Source organism: Tachysurus fulvidraco, chromosome 17, assembly GCF_022655615.1.
Source record: "Tachysurus fulvidraco isolate hzauxx_2018 chromosome 17, HZAU_PFXX_2.0, whole genome shotgun sequence".
Classification (NCBI taxonomy): domain Eukaryota; kingdom Metazoa; phylum Chordata; class Actinopteri; order Siluriformes; family Bagridae; genus Tachysurus; species Tachysurus fulvidraco.
In genome coordinates, this window is record NC_062534.1 from 15599430 (window position 1) to 15617249 (window position 17820).

At 37.5% G+C, this 17820-nt stretch overlaps 1 protein-coding gene and 1 long non-coding RNA gene across 4 annotated transcripts; one reads left to right on the plus strand and one right to left on the minus strand.

Annotated features, from left to right (window-relative positions):
* Positions 1-2511: 2511 nt before the first annotated feature.
* pcgf1 (polycomb group ring finger 1) lies at positions 2512-11923 on the minus strand. Of its 3 annotated transcripts, none has more exons than XM_027136088.2 (9): positions 11696-11923; positions 10052-10157; positions 8022-8174; positions 7847-7918; positions 6857-6962; positions 4576-4618; positions 4036-4122; positions 3154-3234; positions 2512-2699 (listed from the first exon to the last, which is right to left on the minus strand). In XM_027136088.2, the coding sequence occupies exons 1-9, from the start codon at positions 11780-11782 to the stop codon at positions 2649-2651; spliced, it is 786 nt and encodes a 261-aa protein (XP_026991889.1). In that variant the 5' UTR covers positions 11783-11923; the 3' UTR covers positions 2512-2648. The 3 variants fall into 3 exon arrangements, with proteins under 3 accessions (XP_026991889.1, XP_026991888.1, XP_026991890.1); XM_027136087.2 differs by having other exon boundaries at positions 4036-4119; positions 11696-11797; XM_027136089.2 differs by lacking the exon at positions 11696-11923 and adding an exon at positions 11535-11689.
* On the plus strand, positions 11519-17742 carry LOC113636140. The gene is made up of 4 exons (XR_003438975.2): positions 11519-11640; positions 13583-13692; positions 15009-15117; positions 15532-17742. It is a non-coding gene; the product is annotated as an uncharacterized LOC113636140 (long non-coding RNA).
* Positions 17743-17820: the final 78 nt, after the last annotated feature.

A 17820-nucleotide genomic window follows, 5' to 3' on the forward strand; every position in this document is an offset into this window, starting at 1 on the left:
ATAAAGGTTATATGATATTTCAGATAAGTTTCTTGAAGTTTTAAGTCATGAGCCAATCCTAATTTGTTATTTTTATTTTAGGATAATGTTCACGTCGTAGATAATTTAGGATTAACATGAACAGACCACGGGAATTTTAAACCAAACAGTCGCTATATTTTAACAAATCATCTTCTCTTGGTTACACATTGTGTGTGTGGTTAAGTGGTTAAGTGGCTGGAGTTCAATTAGGGACAAGTGAACAAGCCCCCCATCAACACACTCGTATGCTCTCTAGAAAAGAAAAGAAAAGCAAAGAAAGGGAAGGGGAAGAAAAGAAAACAATTGTCACGAGAACTTTTTGAGCTCCAGGCCTGGCAACAAAAAGCTTGCTTTCCCCTTCCTGACATATGGTTTACGAATTTTCCCCAACCCAAACTAGTCAGCATGATTGATTAGGTTAACCCGCCTTTGCCGCATATAAACAGTCTGAGTCGCGCATCTGGGGCCCCTTTAAAATGCGTGTGTTGAAAACGCCCATGAATAGCAATGGATTAACATGAGGCTCCTAATGAATAAATCTCAATGGGAAGTCTAAAGAAATGGGAGGACTGTTGCCTCTCTGTCTTTCTTTCTCACTCTCTCCCCGTATCCGCACAAGCCGAATGGCCTTCTGCTCAATATCTTTCGCCTCATTTGGAGCGGTTGTGAGCAGATCAAGGCAAAGACGCTTTGCTTAGGACGAAGACAGAAAGTTGCAGCGCACAATTGGCGCAATGGCTTAGAATAGCTGGGGTTGAAAAGTCAAGTAGATGGTGGTGAGTGCGTGGCTGGGACGGAAGAAGACTGCTGCAGGGACGCACTGCGGAGAAAGTAATACCCAAAAGCTCTGGATCTTGTCTTGCAATAGTTTTTAATAACGCTGCTTACATTATAGTGTCATTTTACGGAGTTTCTAAATTAATAAGAACATTGCCTAGAACTAATGGCCTGAATTCAGTGAAATACTCCCGAGGACTGTTTTTATTATTTTTATTTGCCATCCGAAACACAAAAATCGTTATTATATCAAGTGCAAATAATAGGTTATATAGAGTTGTTTTGGAAATAAATGGGGCATGTCAGTATTAGTACTGAACCCATTTGCAGCAGATTTTATAGTTATTATTATCATTATTATTATTATTATTATTATTATTATTATTATTATTATTATTATTAAAAAGCAAAACAAATTAGAACAAAGAAGCAGACATTCTGCTCTATAATTGTCGATTTAAAAAAAATACTGCTCAATCGAAATGTAGAAAAAAAAATTCATTGTAAATTTCACATCAGGACTCAATTAATTGAATTTAACTTTAGAGTGCCATGAAACCTACACGATTTGAACAAACAAATAAATAAATTTATCAGATTTATCAGACTGTATTACAACACTAAGGCACATTACTTTTGGCGATTAAAAGAAGTCAGCAGTTAAAAATGTCATTGAATGCGTAAGCGATGACAGCCATCATTATTTATTTATTAATCTGCCGCAGAGTATCTCTTTATAGGATTATATTTACAGTAGAGCAAATTTTAAAGTCATAGAAAACCATTCTACATACAATATCTTACATAATTTTGTTAAATGCACGAAAAAAAGGTCTGTCTAATGTGTCGTTACAAATCAAAGTCTTAGACTAACATTTTATGTAACGAAAACGTGTGATTTTGCGGCGCCGCGTTTCTGTACCACGTGCCAATGACGCCCCCTTGTGTTCATTTTCAGAAATGCAGAGCCTTATGTTAGCTCAAAAACTGCTACAATTTTGCCTAGACATAAGAAATGTTCCATGCAAATAAATCAACGGATCGTTAAAACAACGAAAAAAAAATTAAAGCCTTGTTACACTTAGCAGTGATTAGTTGAATCAAGATTTGTGAATCAATTCCTTTTGTTTTACATAAATACTGTATAATTAAAGTACATGTGTTTTAAGTTCTCTGGTTAGCTCTGCTTTAGGACGTGTGAATTTCAAACCTTCGTGTTAATTTGTAAACAAATCTTAAGCGTGCATTAATATGCATACATTATTACAGCATGTCCCCTTTTCTCTGCTCTCATAAAGACATCCGCAGTACAGTAGAGTTACATAAGGGAGAAAACCGTAATCCCGGAATGCTGAATTCTTATTCATTAATTGTCTGCATTATAGTAATATCAATGTAAATTATATTTAAAATGACTAAGAAATCCAAATTTGCTCTGTGAGAGATATTCTGGTTAATTGTGCTACTTTTTCTTCTGTACAAATGTCTACCATTTTGTTGTCTATTATTTTTTTATCCATCAATTACTGTAACCAACCATCTACAGGAAAAGCATGGTGTTTACCACTTCCTGCTAAACTGAGGAAATCAAATCAATGTGCTGTTTGAACCATCCTGAGTGTCAGCTGATTATCCTCACTACTACTCCACCATTTCCAAAGTCCTGATGTGTAAAATCTTCTTCTGTCCCTGTGACGACTTCAGACAGCAAGATTTTTTTTAACATTTACATTTATTTATTTTTTTTCAAAAATACAAAACAAAAATAAGTATATATGCAGAGAAAAAACTATTAAAATAGAATATGTGAAATACAAAATATGTACAACAGTAGATACTATTTTTCTATCCTATCTTGCTCTCTTGTCCTTGATGGCATAGTGCAGAACCAGGGGTTGAGCCTAAAGGGTAGGGGAAAGAGAAAAAAAAAAAAACAATGTATAAGAATAATGAGCACAAAGGAAACTAACACACACCTTAATCCATCTGAAACTACATTTTTCACTCCCTTAAAAATAAATGTGATGTTATTTACCCAAAAACTATGTTAAATTGTACAATTTAACCGATCACACTGTTTTCTTAATATACATTTACATTACCAGCATTTAGCAGACACCCTTATCCAGAGTGACTTACATTTTACTTTTTTTCCCCCCATCTCATTTTTATACAACTGTCCAATTGAGGGTTAAGGGCCTTGCTCAATGGCCCAGCAGTGGCAGCTTGGTGGATGTAGGAATCAAACTCACAACCTTCCAATTGGTAGCCCAACACCTTAACCACTAGGCTACCATATCCCATATAATGCACATACATATTGCATATAGAAACATATAGCAACCGCAAGACTACCTTTCCAAACCAGTGAGACAGCCAGAGACGCTTCATGGTCATGTGATCTGGTAGACATTCATTATTAAAAAGCATCTGGACCTATCACAATAAGAGCACAAAACAGAGCAGTGAAAAAAGGGATACAGTACAAGTATGCACACAATTACTGCTCACAAAAACAAGGACTTGGTCTACTTAAAGCTCAGAGCAGGACAATGTGTGTCACATTATCAAACTACTTAGACCTCAAAGTTTGTAAAGGTATGGCACAATAGTAAAACAGAATAGTTAAAGATGTTATAAGAATTATTGAGTTCTCATAGCTATTAGCTCATTTAATCATTTTAATTGATTATTTATAAACCTGTTGGCATTCTTTAGGTTTGTATCAAGCTAATGTAAACCTGAATCTTATAGCAATTTAAAAAAAAAAAAAAGCGTTATGGGATTTGAAGGTTCTAAGAAATAGGCAAAATATTATTGTACAGATTTGAAATACATATTTCCATAGCATCATTGAGCAGTAGAGCAGTGCACCATTAGATTAGTATCTGTGTAAGTATTCTGGTTAGTTTTAAAAAATTTGATAAATATCATGTATTTACATTTTTTTTCCTCAAAACTATTTTTAAGTATGCATAGATAGGTCCTTTATCTCATCTGTCTCATGAAAACGAGACAGGCGAGATAAAGGACCTATTTATGTTATATATCTCGATATACATCTGATTAGCATCATTGCATTTATACTGAATTTCCTGTTTTGACAAATAAAGGGCCTTAGTCAAACTGCCCAATTTTAAGAAAATAATTGCCAGCAAAGAACTGTGAAAGTTTCACAGAAGACAGTAAAGGTTTAAAAGGAGAACAAATTAATTTTAAAAGGAGAAAGAGACAGACCTGATGTCTCTCTACGTTGAGTCGATGGCACAAAACTTTCCTCAGGTGTCTGACCTCGGCTCGGACTGAGCAGCGAACAAACTTCTGCTGTGGAGAGCAGAGAGCACACTTCAGTGTTACCAGCACAGTGCATGTACTCTCACATGTACCAGACACAGACATGTTAGTCCAAAACAACTGAAGAAGCATTTTCACATTACAAGCAGGTTTGAAGCTGACAACCAGCTCACACTGTTGATCAGAACCTACACTACCTGGGCATGTGAGCAAAGTTTTTGTATAATTACTTTCATTGATTTCACTCAGAAAACCAGTGACACTTAAAAGTGTTGTGAATTTGCTATGATACTGCTTCATCGTCTTTAACCACAAAAGCAGTTCTGGCCTTCGTCTTTCACGGGTAAAATGTGATAGGCTTTAAAGAGGAAACAGTTAAGAATGATGTAATTACCTGCTTTGTAAAAACAGACCCAGAGTTACACATTTACATTCAACACAACTGCATAACATGCTGCCTCTTGACAGTTCTTCATACCTTACCTGTAAAGTTAACTTATTTTTGTCTTTTCCAGATAAAGATGAGCTGCAAAGGGAAAGAACAAATTACTAAAGATCAAATGCATCTCAAAAGTCTCAGAGGTACTCTGATAAGCATCATAATAATGTAAACAAATATCCAGTGGAGATGTGGAGAAGCTGCTGGCAAAACCATTATATTGTTTCAAAAGAGTGAAATTTTGTGTGTCTGGAGTTAAGAATCATGCCGAGTTTTCATTTTTATACTTTAAGACTTTTTATTGCCACGACTGTAATTTATAGTTATGGTCATATCAACTAAGCTATAAAAAAAAGTATATAGAGGTATTTAGACAAACAACTTTGTGCACCTTTTTCTTTTTTTGAGGGTGTCTTTCTTTTTTGAGTTGTTAGAGGAACTAATCCACAAAGACAAACAGACAGACACAGAAAGACAAAGACAGAAAAAAAAGAAAAGAAAGAAAGAAAGAACCATTTATTGATACCATTTAGTGTTGAATTAACATAGTTAATTCTAAAAACATCTTTTTAGACATTTTTCTGGAACAAATTAGTTCAGCTCCTTTGCCATGCGTGCTCAATCATGTTTAAATACATCATATAGAAAATATTCTTTTCAAATGAGTAGGCGTCAGATCCAAAATACGTGTGTGAAGGAGGCAGATATGAAAAATGCATATGTATATAGGGAACACTATGTGGGACCTAAAATGAAAATATACATGCTTCACATGATCATGTGAGTTTTTTGACCGATCTTTTACTAAAAGCAGGAAGTCGGAGTGAAGGGAATGCCATTGTGTGTCACTTATTGCTAAGTGTATAATAATTAAGAGCCAATTTGCAGATACAAAACTGACTCGTACTGTAACTGTAGTGATGACTAATAAAATAACCTCTCACTGTTTTCATTTACTAATCTATTCATCTTTACTGAAGTATTGAGACAAACAGCCGAGAAAGTTGGAACACCACAAGGCTTTGCGATGGAGAAATACACACGATTGCTTTACTAGAAAAACGGGCTCAATTTAAGGCCATTTTACACCAGATGTGGTGCGCGAACTGTGAACATGACACTTCTAATATGTGCCCATGTTCATCAACAAGTAAATAGTATTATTTTCTTACTAAAGTCACTGGAAAATGAAATATTTATATGATATTGTGCCCAGAATCTTTATTTCAGCTCTTTGTGATGCTTCTAACTGCAACTGTACAACGGGGTGAATGTTTCATTTTGCATTACGTTTACACGTGTACACATTTTTAACTGAGTGCTAAAGGAGCAAAGTAAACATGTAAAAATTATTAATTTTTTCAGTAGAGTGAGGAGAGGTTAGGATTTAGTTACAGTAAGTGTTAACAGAAGAGGTGTCTCTTCAGACATTTTTAATTCTGATGGTCAGTGCGGTCAAAATGCTCTATTCATTAATTATATTACAATTCGGTCCACTAATTTGATTGGTCGTGCACCGTTCCTTCTATATTTCTAACTGAATGTTTTACTGAGTCTATGATTCCCAGCAGTGTTAACATTAGTGGACATGGCAAACTAGCTTAAAATAAGAAAGCTCATCATTTGAAGGTGAAAAGAAAGAAGGGGCAACAATTTCACTGGAAGTACATTTAAAATGAGTCTGGCTTCTTCAGGATTTATTTTAGATAGTGGAGCAAAAATAAACAACGTTTCGAGAGTGTCCAAACTGTCACTTACTAAATATTAACTTCTTGTGTATTGAACTAAAATAAAAGCATATTTCACATGCAATCATGAGGTTATAACTGAATATGTGCAAGCCAAATTAAAGCCGTGTTGACGTTCAGTAGATTACTGAATTCTCATTTCAGTTGGTACACACAAATACCTACTCATCAGCCATCCATAGCCCTGGATAGTTATCAGTAATTCTAGATAAACCATATAGTAAAGCTATACTACTTTGCTTTCTCTTGTAAATATCAGTAAATTAATTAACCAATTAATAAAGGTGACCAGTGCGATTATCCTGAAGCCTGGTCACATTATGAGAGGGGGAATGTGTCTTATTGATGATACACTTGTGCCTCCATGGAGCCTTTGTTTGTGTCCGTCCAAGCTCGAATAGCCCAATCATAGAACAGTAGCATTACTGCTTCAAAAAGTGACTTGTTTTCTACAAATAACTTGTGTCCCAGAATGCTTGAAGAAAGTCAACACAACAGCAGCTCAATAGTGAAATTACATACACTTCATTGTCTTTATGTATTTTTATGTCCCTTTAAGACCAAAACTGTGGCTTACCTTTGTCTCTCCAGACATAGTGAGACTTGTTCGTCATATCTGTAAAAATGGGCTTTAGAGTGATCGAAGCTGGTGTACGGTAATCCTGTATTATCTGGCAACGAGTCTGTGAGACACAAACACAGCTTAATTTAGTCCACACTGAAAGATCATTACATGGAAAGTTTTATATGGCTGCTGGTTTTTCTCCATCTAGAATTTAAAAGGTGATCATTAAAACGGTGCTTCCTTTAAATTGTGAAATCTTTTGCTGCTTGTAGAACACGTTAATTAAATGTGAAAAACTCCATTTGATTTATTCCATAATTGAGCATAATGTAGAACATGATAAAAAAACAGCAGGTTAATAGATGGCTTTGGCAAAAGTCCCTTTAACAAGCTGTGAAGAAAACTGACTTCACAAACACCTAGTTTCGATGTGCCTTCTGTCAGTCATTCTATACTACACTACACAAGCTACCTGGAGAAGAGGAGAGGGAAAAAAGAAAAAAAAAGAAAGGCTAATCTTATCCAATGCACCTTTGGGAGACTTTTACTGCAATACCAAAAACAGAAAACAGCCTCTGCTAACAAGCTCTCAAACAGACGTGTACTTCTTTTGCAACAAAGCACTATTTATTTATTTGTTTGTTTGTTTATTTGTTTGTTTGTTTATTCATTCCCACAAATTACCTCCATCCAATTCAAGTATTTACATCCTGTTGCTTAACAGTGTAGTAATAATCATCATCATCATCATCGGTTCATAAAATGATTCATAAAAATAGATAACACATGAAAGAATGATGTGCTGTTTGTAAATCGTTGTTCCTAACAGTGGAAGCCTGGTTCAGACACAGGGCATACTTCAGCTAACGGCAAAGAAAACATAAAATAGCCATCAAGCAGTAAATAAAATGCCCAACTGTCAGTCTGTCTACCACATTGCATCATTCAATTCAGACAAAGCTGTTTTGTTTCTACATTAAGCTTTAATAGGTTCTTACTTACCGTCCCCTAATGGCTGTATGATGCGCTCAAGACCTCTTGATTGATAAAATTCCCTGATTCTTTTGTCTTCACCTGAAAATCAAACAAAACAGAGTAATAATTAAAAACGATTAGACATTCTGTAACACAACACTGTACAGATGTTATTGTTCTAATGCGCAGCAGGTGTACTTACTCTCCTGCAGACCTGGAACAAGTTTGTAAACTATGTCTTGCATTACTCTGTCCAATTTAAGATTTAGCAAAGGCTGTGTTTCATGAATTTTGATGTTACACATTGGACAATATTTGCTGGTCTGGAGGTATTTCACAATGCAACTCTTGCAAACTAGAGTGAAAAGACAAGAAGAAGAAAACATACAATTAGCAGAACAATAAGGCATCATTTATATTGTATATAAATTGTACATAAAATATATTATATGTTAAATAACATTTATATTATAAATAAGTTTAAGTCTTCAATCTGATTGTCAGATGATGGCGATCGTATTTCTATGAAAGACAACTCAAATTTAAATCACAGGTTTATATTACTGTGCTCACATGGAGTGTTTTATAGTGTACACACCCAAACCTTACAAACTGATTAAACCTGCATTAATCAACAACAAATACCCTCAGGAAAGTCTTCAGGACAAAAGACGTTCTGCTTTCTTGTATTAATTAAATTCTCCTCTTATATGTTCAGGTACATCACAGCATTCATGTTTTCTTTGAGGTGTACTCCAGCACTGTTAAAACCACAGCACCACAGCTCCAAATCATGTTGCACCAACTACATGCTTCAATGTGAGTATAGTGATCTAGGGTTTATACACACCATTCTTTCTCAACACATGACAAGCACCATGTCTCCAGCACTCAGGACACAAGGCAGAGGACACCCTGGACAGGGTGCCAAACCTCTACAGGGCATAATTTTACACACACAGTATGAACTACGTATAATGTATGTGGGTGAAAACCTGAGTACCTGAGAAAAACCCCCATATGCTCACACTTGAGGTGTGATGCAATTATGCTAACCACTAAGCCACTGTGCCCCAGAGACAAGAGTACCTTGAACCATAGCATTTCTGTTTCGTTTTAATGTTTTAAATTAGCATCTCTGTGCCACCATAGAAAATACAGAGGAATTTGGTGCGAGTTGTATAGGAAAGTTGAGGAATGTGGTGCTGTTTATTGCTTATTGTTCTGCTGTCTTCTCGCTTATGTTTCTTATGATTAGTATCTCATTCTTATTACAAGAGTACACTGTGAACCTTTAAATTATTCAACTCGTTAGATTAACAGAGATGTTTAAGGTTTTGCTATGGCTTTCCTTCATTAACTACGATTGCTAATTGTTGCATTACTGTTTTCAAACAATGGCATAAAAAACTTTTAGAATGACAGCCAAAAACTTTTTATATTGCATATAAAACTTTTTTAATATGCATTTAAAAGTATAAAAATGTCAGATGACTTTAACCTATGTACATCTGAAGTAGATATATGCACAGGATGTATATTAAATCCCAAAAAAGTCTCCAAATATCTAGTACTTTCCTCTCACTGCATGTTCTCCACCTTGGTGAAAGAAAATAATTCAGTGTTCCAGAAAGAGGTAATCTGTCCATAGTGGGTTAGATGTTAGCGATGAATTCTTATGTTGTATGTTCTCGTCTAATTCCCTGATTTGATTGAACAGTTAAAAATGAAGAACATGCCACAAATACAACCACCAGTGAGTCTGGCTAGCAAGACAGATGACCAGCAGGATCTTGCCTGCTTCTGCCAACCTTTTCTCCACAGAGAACATGTGATGACCCGTACAAGACACAGGTTGCCGTCCATCAATCTGGAATACCGCCAGCCTGCACATTTTAGCATTTCCCCTGCTCCCAAATACACCTGATTCAACTGATCAATTAATTTGCAGCTATTCCTGAATCGAAATGGGGATGCTAGAGCAAGAAAATCCAAGTTGGAAACCTGTGATTTTGTCAATAGCCGACAATACCAGCATGCAGTCCTGTAGTAACAGGGCTACATCTAGAGGGATCCGAATGTCCTTGTCCTTAAGCCAAGTTCTAAAATACTTATGGAACATGTGGAAGACATTCAAAACTTATCCTTTTTCCGCTATTTCTATTTTTGTTTAACCTGTTAAATTTCGAGGTTCAGACGTTGCCCAAATGGGGAAAGGTGCACAGAACTTACATGTGTGAAGACACTCAGTAATAGTCGTGGCATCGATGAAATATCCTGCACACAGGTAACACACAATGTGTTCATTCAGGTCCTTGATTTTTATCTTCACTTCTTCCTGTTAAATCAGACAAGGTCATAAGAACATACTGTGTAGAAAAAGGAACGATAGTTAAACAAAATATGCAGACAGTGTTGCCAATTTTGCATTTTTTTTGTTTGATTATTAGATCTGTTAATGACTATTATTATTTAAAACGATAAAAACACTAGCAACAAATCTAGCAATTTTCTGAGCAAACAGAAGCTTGAGGTTTGGCTTTCATGCTCACATCACAGCTACTGAATATAAAAAGAATTGAAAACCACAAGCTCTGTCTATTCACCACCTTTGTGCAAAGTCTGACTGACTTGTGCTCGCATGAGCTGATGTTCCCATCAATTGATCAGATCACCACTGATCACCCCTGTTTTTTCCCACCCCCATGCTTCCCTGATCATCCCTCCAATTTTTTTTTATTGGTTGTATTCACAATCACTAATAACAGCATTAGCACATTTCACTGTTTGTATACCTCTACTGCTCTTTGCTGGTTTAATTGAAACCATCAGTACGCTTACTATGGGTTGTTGCCTAGCAACACACGGTCGTCTGTTTCCTGCGCTTGTGATAGAAAGTATATAAACAGCTTGTGGTGCCGTGACCAAAATACTTCTTAAGAAACAAACGATCTATTATTTTTTCCATCCTACTTCAAGTGTCTCCTTAAAACTCTTTGTTCTCAGTTTGAGTCAAATAACAATTCGATTAATATGCAAATGAGTGTAATTGCGTATTCTGGAGGATTTTAGTGCACACGTTCGCGTGAGAAAAAAAATGCCAACACCGAGCCGTTCAAAATTAAACCAAAGAAAACAAATTTCCACGTGGAGCGCAAACCACACCAGGATTGGAAAAAAAAAACCTAACAAAAAAGTACTAAACACTAAAAGATCAGTCACGATTTCAGCATCAAAATAGAAGTGTGTTCAAGTGTCTTGTAAATCTTGTTGTTGTTTTTTTATACATGACTACAGGAGTGAACCGTGAGTGCAGCTACGACATGAACGAACTCCGAGGCCAGAGTTTAAGCTACAGAAATAGATTTTAGTTGTTTATTTTCACGCCATGGTGAATTTACTCCTCAGTCTGAAGATAGTTCTACAATCGGCAGAGGAGGAGGCGGCGGCTTTGACGCCCACGGATGCACTTGTTCAGTCGTGCTAACAGCTAACAGAACAATCTTCGCGAGGATGGACACGTTCTCTCGACCTCTTACCGAAACCTACACGTTAAATTCACAAATTCTCCCGACTTTATCTCAATTTACAAATCTCAAAGTGTAAAACAATAACCGGACCCCATAGAAAACAAATCCACAAAAGAATAAAAAAAATAAATAAAAAGAAGCCTCGCGCTGGTGAACAACAGCACACTCGATTCATCCACACTCACGCCTGCGCAAAGCCGCTGCATGCTCGCGCAGTTCGTGTCGCTTCCCCGCAGTCCGGACGAGCGCACGGCTGCAGGAGCTCTATTTATATCGTATCACGAGCACTCGGTAAATCCCCTGCAGGAGCAGCCACGCTGTATTTCGATAAGCTGTATTTACTCACCTCGTTTCTTAAAGGATCGAGCTTATAAACGTTCTGTAGTTGATTTCTTAGCCGCATAGCTATCGCCATTGGACCTTGCTCCGCCATCTTTGGGAATTCTGCTTACTTCCGGGTAACGGGAGTGGGCATGTTCGGTGGTGGCGCGCGGTGGTGTGAGATGAACCGCTCCTCGGCATAACGCTGTAATCTGACTTCAGTTTCTGATTACATGGCAGGAAGCACGTGCAAAAGCACGTTGTTGTTATCATGTGGTGAGAAATTGAAGTAGAGCAAATGTGGGGCCGGAAGTTTCTTGAAATCAACCTTCAGATTCATTCCTAAATTCTGGGGCTCAGTGTTTATCATTAAATATGTAGTGCAGGGCTCTCAAGTTTTGACATCTCCAAGAAAACAAAAAACAAAATTTTAACAATTTAACCAAATACAAAGTATTTATTCAATTTCCATTTATTAATTTCTGTGTGTGTGTGTGTGTGTGTGTGTGTGTGTGTGAGAGAGAGAGAGAGAGAGAGAATATGACTGGTGTTGTTTATTGTAAGTATTTGTTGCCTTTTTGGACTCCTTTATCATTTATAATGTTGCTCCCATTTAAAACAGTTTGGCTCAAGCCCAGCCATTTTTAGGGTCATGATTGAGGACAATGTCCCGTCCAGAGACAAGCTGATTCGTGTTGAGGTTTTGTTCAAAATACCCTCTCAGCTAAAACCTAGACTACTTGTTCTGAGCAGGTGTTGGCAGTGAACCAGGGTCCCCCGGCACCATCTCAGGGCCCCCACTGGCCGACACTACTTGTTCTGAGCAGGTGTTGTCAGTGAACCGGGGCCCCCTGGCACCATCTCAGGGCCCCCATTTTGAGAACCACTTGCACTAGACTACTTGTTCTGAGCAGGTGTTGTCAGTGAACCGGGGCCCCCTGGCACCATCTCAGGGCCCCAAGTATGAGAACCACTGGCCTAGTCTACTTGTTCTGAGCAGGTGTTGTCAGTGAACCGGGGCCCTCTGGCATCATCTCAGGGCCCCCAGATTGAGAACCTCTGGCCTAGACTACTTGTTCTGAGCAGGTGTTGACAGTGAACAGGCTGTAAAACCTTTGGCTAAGTTACAGACACTCATAAAAACTGATACTGATTATCTGGGAAACTTCTCTAACAGCAAACAAAATGTCATTGTTTGTGTCAAACAAGTTGTGAATTTGTTGTAAAATTAAAACAGGAGATTATGACTTACTTTGTGCTCAAATTGATGTTCGCAGCTCCAGTGGTTTTCTCTGTGGGTGAAGGAGGATGATGCTGAACAATTCCAGGATCTGCTTTTTTTTTCATTGGTTGTTGTGTTAAATCTTACCCAGATACAATAGTGCTATTTTCTGATTGGCTATTGTGTAGCCCCCTTTTTTTTGATTGGCTGATAACTAAGAACTCAACTCCTGCCCGATTCCATAGAGAGAGCGGTGGGGACAGATACATTTTGGGTGCTGCGGCATATTAAATATATGATAAATAGTAAATTTTTCTGCGTGACAGATACAATATGTGGCACGACTGCGTAACAAAAGACTGAAATGAGTGACTGTCACGCTCAATGCATGACACTTGAGAGCCCTGGTAGTGGGTTGAATTACAAACAAACTGGGTTGTAGAGAAATTGCCATGATTGTGTTACTAACACTGAAGGTACATTATGAAAGTAAAACGCAATAAAATCTGAAACACAAATAAAAATCCACTTTATTTTCAAATACAACCAAATACATGTACATCAAAAACGTTTTGCTTCATTATGTGCAAATCTGTTTAATATTATATACATGAAGTATCCTTTTAAATGAGTTCTTCATCATTATGTCCATTGTGAAGTGATTTCCATTGTGTATGTGTCTCACAACAGCTGGTTGTTACCTGAACATATTCACCTCTAGGAAATATGTGGAGCACTGCACAAGTTACACGTTCAAGTTGCATTGTCGGAATTTCCTGACAATAATGGGTAGAAGAAATGTAAGTTCTCATATTCATTGCTTCTATTTTTTTTAGTGTTATTGTTAAGACATGATCATTTGGAAAGTGTAGTTCTGGTTATTTATGGTTATTTATATATATTTTACACTCCACTTTCATTGTAACTATTCCCAACCCAAGTATTTCAAAACATTCCAGTTGCTAGTCACAGTGAATGTAGATGTAAACACATCTAAGGAAATATGTGCCTGTATTACCACCGCTGAGAGAACAGACACCTATATAATGTCCTATAAACAATCCACTGTCAAGACAGAGGCTGCTTGTAAAATAAGAGCTGAAATGATATTTTAACTTAAAAATCCTCCCGGATAATCTAAATAGACTGAGGATTATCCGGGAGGATTTTGAAGTTAAAATATCATTTCTGCCGTACTGTAGTTTGTACTGTACGGCATAAACTCGTGTTTGATATGCAGATGTATTAAAAGACAGCTACTAAACTCATGGTCACTTCAGTAGACAGGCTTCTTAGTCTTCATGCATCACTGCAGGAGTTGTTCATTTTCACTACTGCAGGATGTTCAATCAGCTGTCAGCTATTTACCTATGTGCTGTTACTACCCTGCCAGTAGATGGCATCATGCACATTCATTTTTGTGCTGAAATTAAAAACCTGTGGTCAGTGTGTGGTGAGCAGGTTAGAATGAAACCAGATGCAGATGTGTAAAAGTGTCTTCTCTTCTCTTCGGTCAAAGTTATTTGAATAACATACATGCTTTATTTTGAAATGGAAGATGACATAAAAGTGTAAAAGTATTCTGTTTTAACTCTCACCAGCCACTTTATTAGGAACATGAACACTTGCACATTCATCCAGTTATCTAATCAGTCTATCATGTGGCAGCAGCACAATACATCAAATCACACAGATACAGGTAAATGACTTCAGATACTGAATACTAGGATGATTTGAGCCATACATGAGACCCTAAACCTAAAAAAAATTAGACACAACCTCAACAAATGAGGCCCTTACCCAACACTAAACCAATCCTGAACAAAACTTTGCTTAGAAACATGATCGTACACCTCCCGAAGTGCAGATAGACCTCAAGGACTGTAAGTCTGTGAGATAGTTATCACAAGGAGACCTGTTACAGGTCAATGCACATCTGACTGATGGTTCAGAATCCACACTATTTCCAATACAAGCCCTAGGGCCCGGACACGCCACAGCATTTCCTAAGACGAAACGTGTCAAAGAGAATGATTAGAGAGAGACCAGGCTTAAAGCACACTGTACAACTTTATTCAGTTTATCTGATCTCACAATGATTTTTTATTTTTTCCAGTTTTCTGGCCAGACACCTAATACGATTTGGACTCTCTGCCTTCAGATGATGGAGCTGTCTGATCATACTGTCTAAAAGCCAAAAGCTAGCAACGTGGGGGAGAGACAAGGTAAACGATCATCTGATTAATTAACTGTCCTTCATTGGCAAGAGTCCAACAGAGAGGGAGAAAGAGAGAAAGCTTGAAAATGAAAATATGTCAAACTATATGGCAATACAGTGTGTTTCTTGTTGAGATTCATTGATGTGAAGGGAAACCAGAATATGTTTGATCAACACAATAGTAAATACAGACTGTGTTCACTATGCCTTGAATCAAAGTCAGGTTGTCTTAAGTGGAAACAGTCGATCTCACCGATTCATTAAAAATACAGGGAAGATCTATTATCAGAAAGCATTTTGAAAGTATACATTTATGTGTAAAATGAAGTCAGTATTTGAAATTAAATACTTCATATCATTGCTTAATTTCTAGGAGGCTGTGATCTTCCCTTGATAGCAGGTTTATTTACTTTTTTTTTAGCACTCCTGGGTTGGACCTGCTCATCCTGAGTGCTGGAAACTGCCAAACTACCATACCAATAAGTTGGGGTTTGGGAGAGCCTCCCTCTATGAGCTTTGCCAGGGGGAGGCCCTTTATTCTGGACACACAGACTTTTGCCCCTCCTCTTGTCCCAGAACAATCAGAGCATGCAAGGACAGACACTATGCTTTTTATTTCTTCTTGCAAATATCTTTTGAGTGCCAAGCTAATGAAAAGAGCACCCACTCACTGCTCTGCACCCCATCCTGTAAAGCTTAGGCAAGAGTCTATTACCTTAAGGGAACCTCTGGGAAACTGGATTTTATTGTTATTTTGATGCTTAAAAAGAACCTCACCTGTCTGTGGGTCATTTTCCACTCAATAGGATCACTAGTCTCACTCACCAAAGATGGCAAATGTATTCAGCTGGCCTGTGACTTTCTGTGTCTTTCCTCTCTGACTGGATAGAAAGTACTGCCTTCATGTGAGGCAAGACATTTAATTTGAAAGATGGGATGACATTTTCCTGAGCAAAAATGCTGGGTTCAATCAAAAGGTTATCAAAGTCATCTGTCCAGAGAGGCATGGAAATTAAGTTTGTTGCCAGAGCTTTCAGTTCTCCCGCACTTATTCTTAAAGTAGTTACTTATATGTGATTGACATCTTTTTCAGAATGGCATCTTGCATAGGCTTTTAAGGAGGGGTCTTACAACAGTCCAGCAGAAGAGGGAGACCCCCACCACACACTTGTGAGAGGACAGAGGCAACATTCCCCTTCCAGTAATTCTGAGAAATGCCTTATTAGGTGCTGTAGGCACATACATGTTTACTGTATATGGGGACATGTTTATGTCTAGCAGTTTCTGGAAAAGTGTTAGTATTTTGTGAAGTGGGCGTTGAATCCACAGGACAGCATCCATAACCATACCATAATACAATGGTATGTATGACCTGTGTACTATGGGCTCTTCCTGGACTGATAGATTGCAGGCCTCAGGGTCCAAATAAACAGGCATGTGTGACCTGACTGAGAGTTCCAGTGAATACTAGCTGCTCAAAAGACACCTGTGGTTTCAAGGAATGCCTGTCCTTGGATGACAGCATCAGCATTCTGGAATCAATGAGACATGAGAATGAGGCATCATCAAGTTCCCCTAAAATTAAACAGCAATGTGGATTCATGGTGTAGTGTTTAGTCAAGTGGTTTATGGCAACATGCTTGCAAGTCAGTCTGACATTGGGACATGGTGACAGTTACTCTGAGAAGATAGAGAGGAAAAATACATACAAAAACATCCTAGTAGCAGTTAGCCACAGACTAGACAATTAGCAGTCAGTGATAAATGGTACATGCTATAGTGTGGGGAAAAGAACTGAACCACATTAGTTGTGCTACAGGCCTATCAGCCTAATTTATCAGTCAGGGGTGTGGAAGAGTGACACTCTAAACACATGAGGTAAATTGGAGTAAGTCATTCCAGTCTAGGTATCGCAACATAATTCATTCATTAATTCATTGATGGATTTTTTTTTATAAATACATAAAGATTTTTTTTCTTTGTGCTTTGTCTCATTTTTTTTTCTTGATTATCAGATATTTAGTGAATCATTAGGAGCTTATTAAAGATATAAAAGATATAAAAGAAAATGCCCTGACTACCTCATGATTGAATAGTTTGGTGTTCTAGCCAGCAGGTGGTGCTGGGTAATATGTGAAGAGCAGGGCAGTGGAAACAATGGGCATGGCACAAGGCTTTTGCCATCTGTGTGATTGGTAGAGCTGTTTGCTTGATTAACAACTTGTACAGGCATTTTGGTCTGTCTCCAAATCTATATCAGTATGTAAGTGTGCATGTGTGTGTTATGTGTCTGGTTGGTGGTGGGGGAATTGCACTTGAACTAGAAATTACATTTGCTTGTTCAAGTGGGGTCATATACATATACATATATATATTCTTTCTTGCTTTTAACTGTTTTAACTCATTCCAACAATCAAAACCCACTATGGAAACATTAGCCAATAGTTGTAATTCCTCCTTATCTTAACTCAGATGTGTTATGATCTAATTTTGGCACCCAACCACAGTTACTTATAAATATTGTTGCTCATATCGGCAATTAATAAAAATGCAATATACATCTTTTTGATACTGTTACTTTATCTTGGACATTCCACGGTTGAATAAACTGGCATCAGAGGGTAATAAAAATATCCCTGACATTCAAAAGTAATTAATTTAGCCTATCAGGACTGATCCCTCTCTCTCTCTCTCTCTCTCTCTCTCTCTC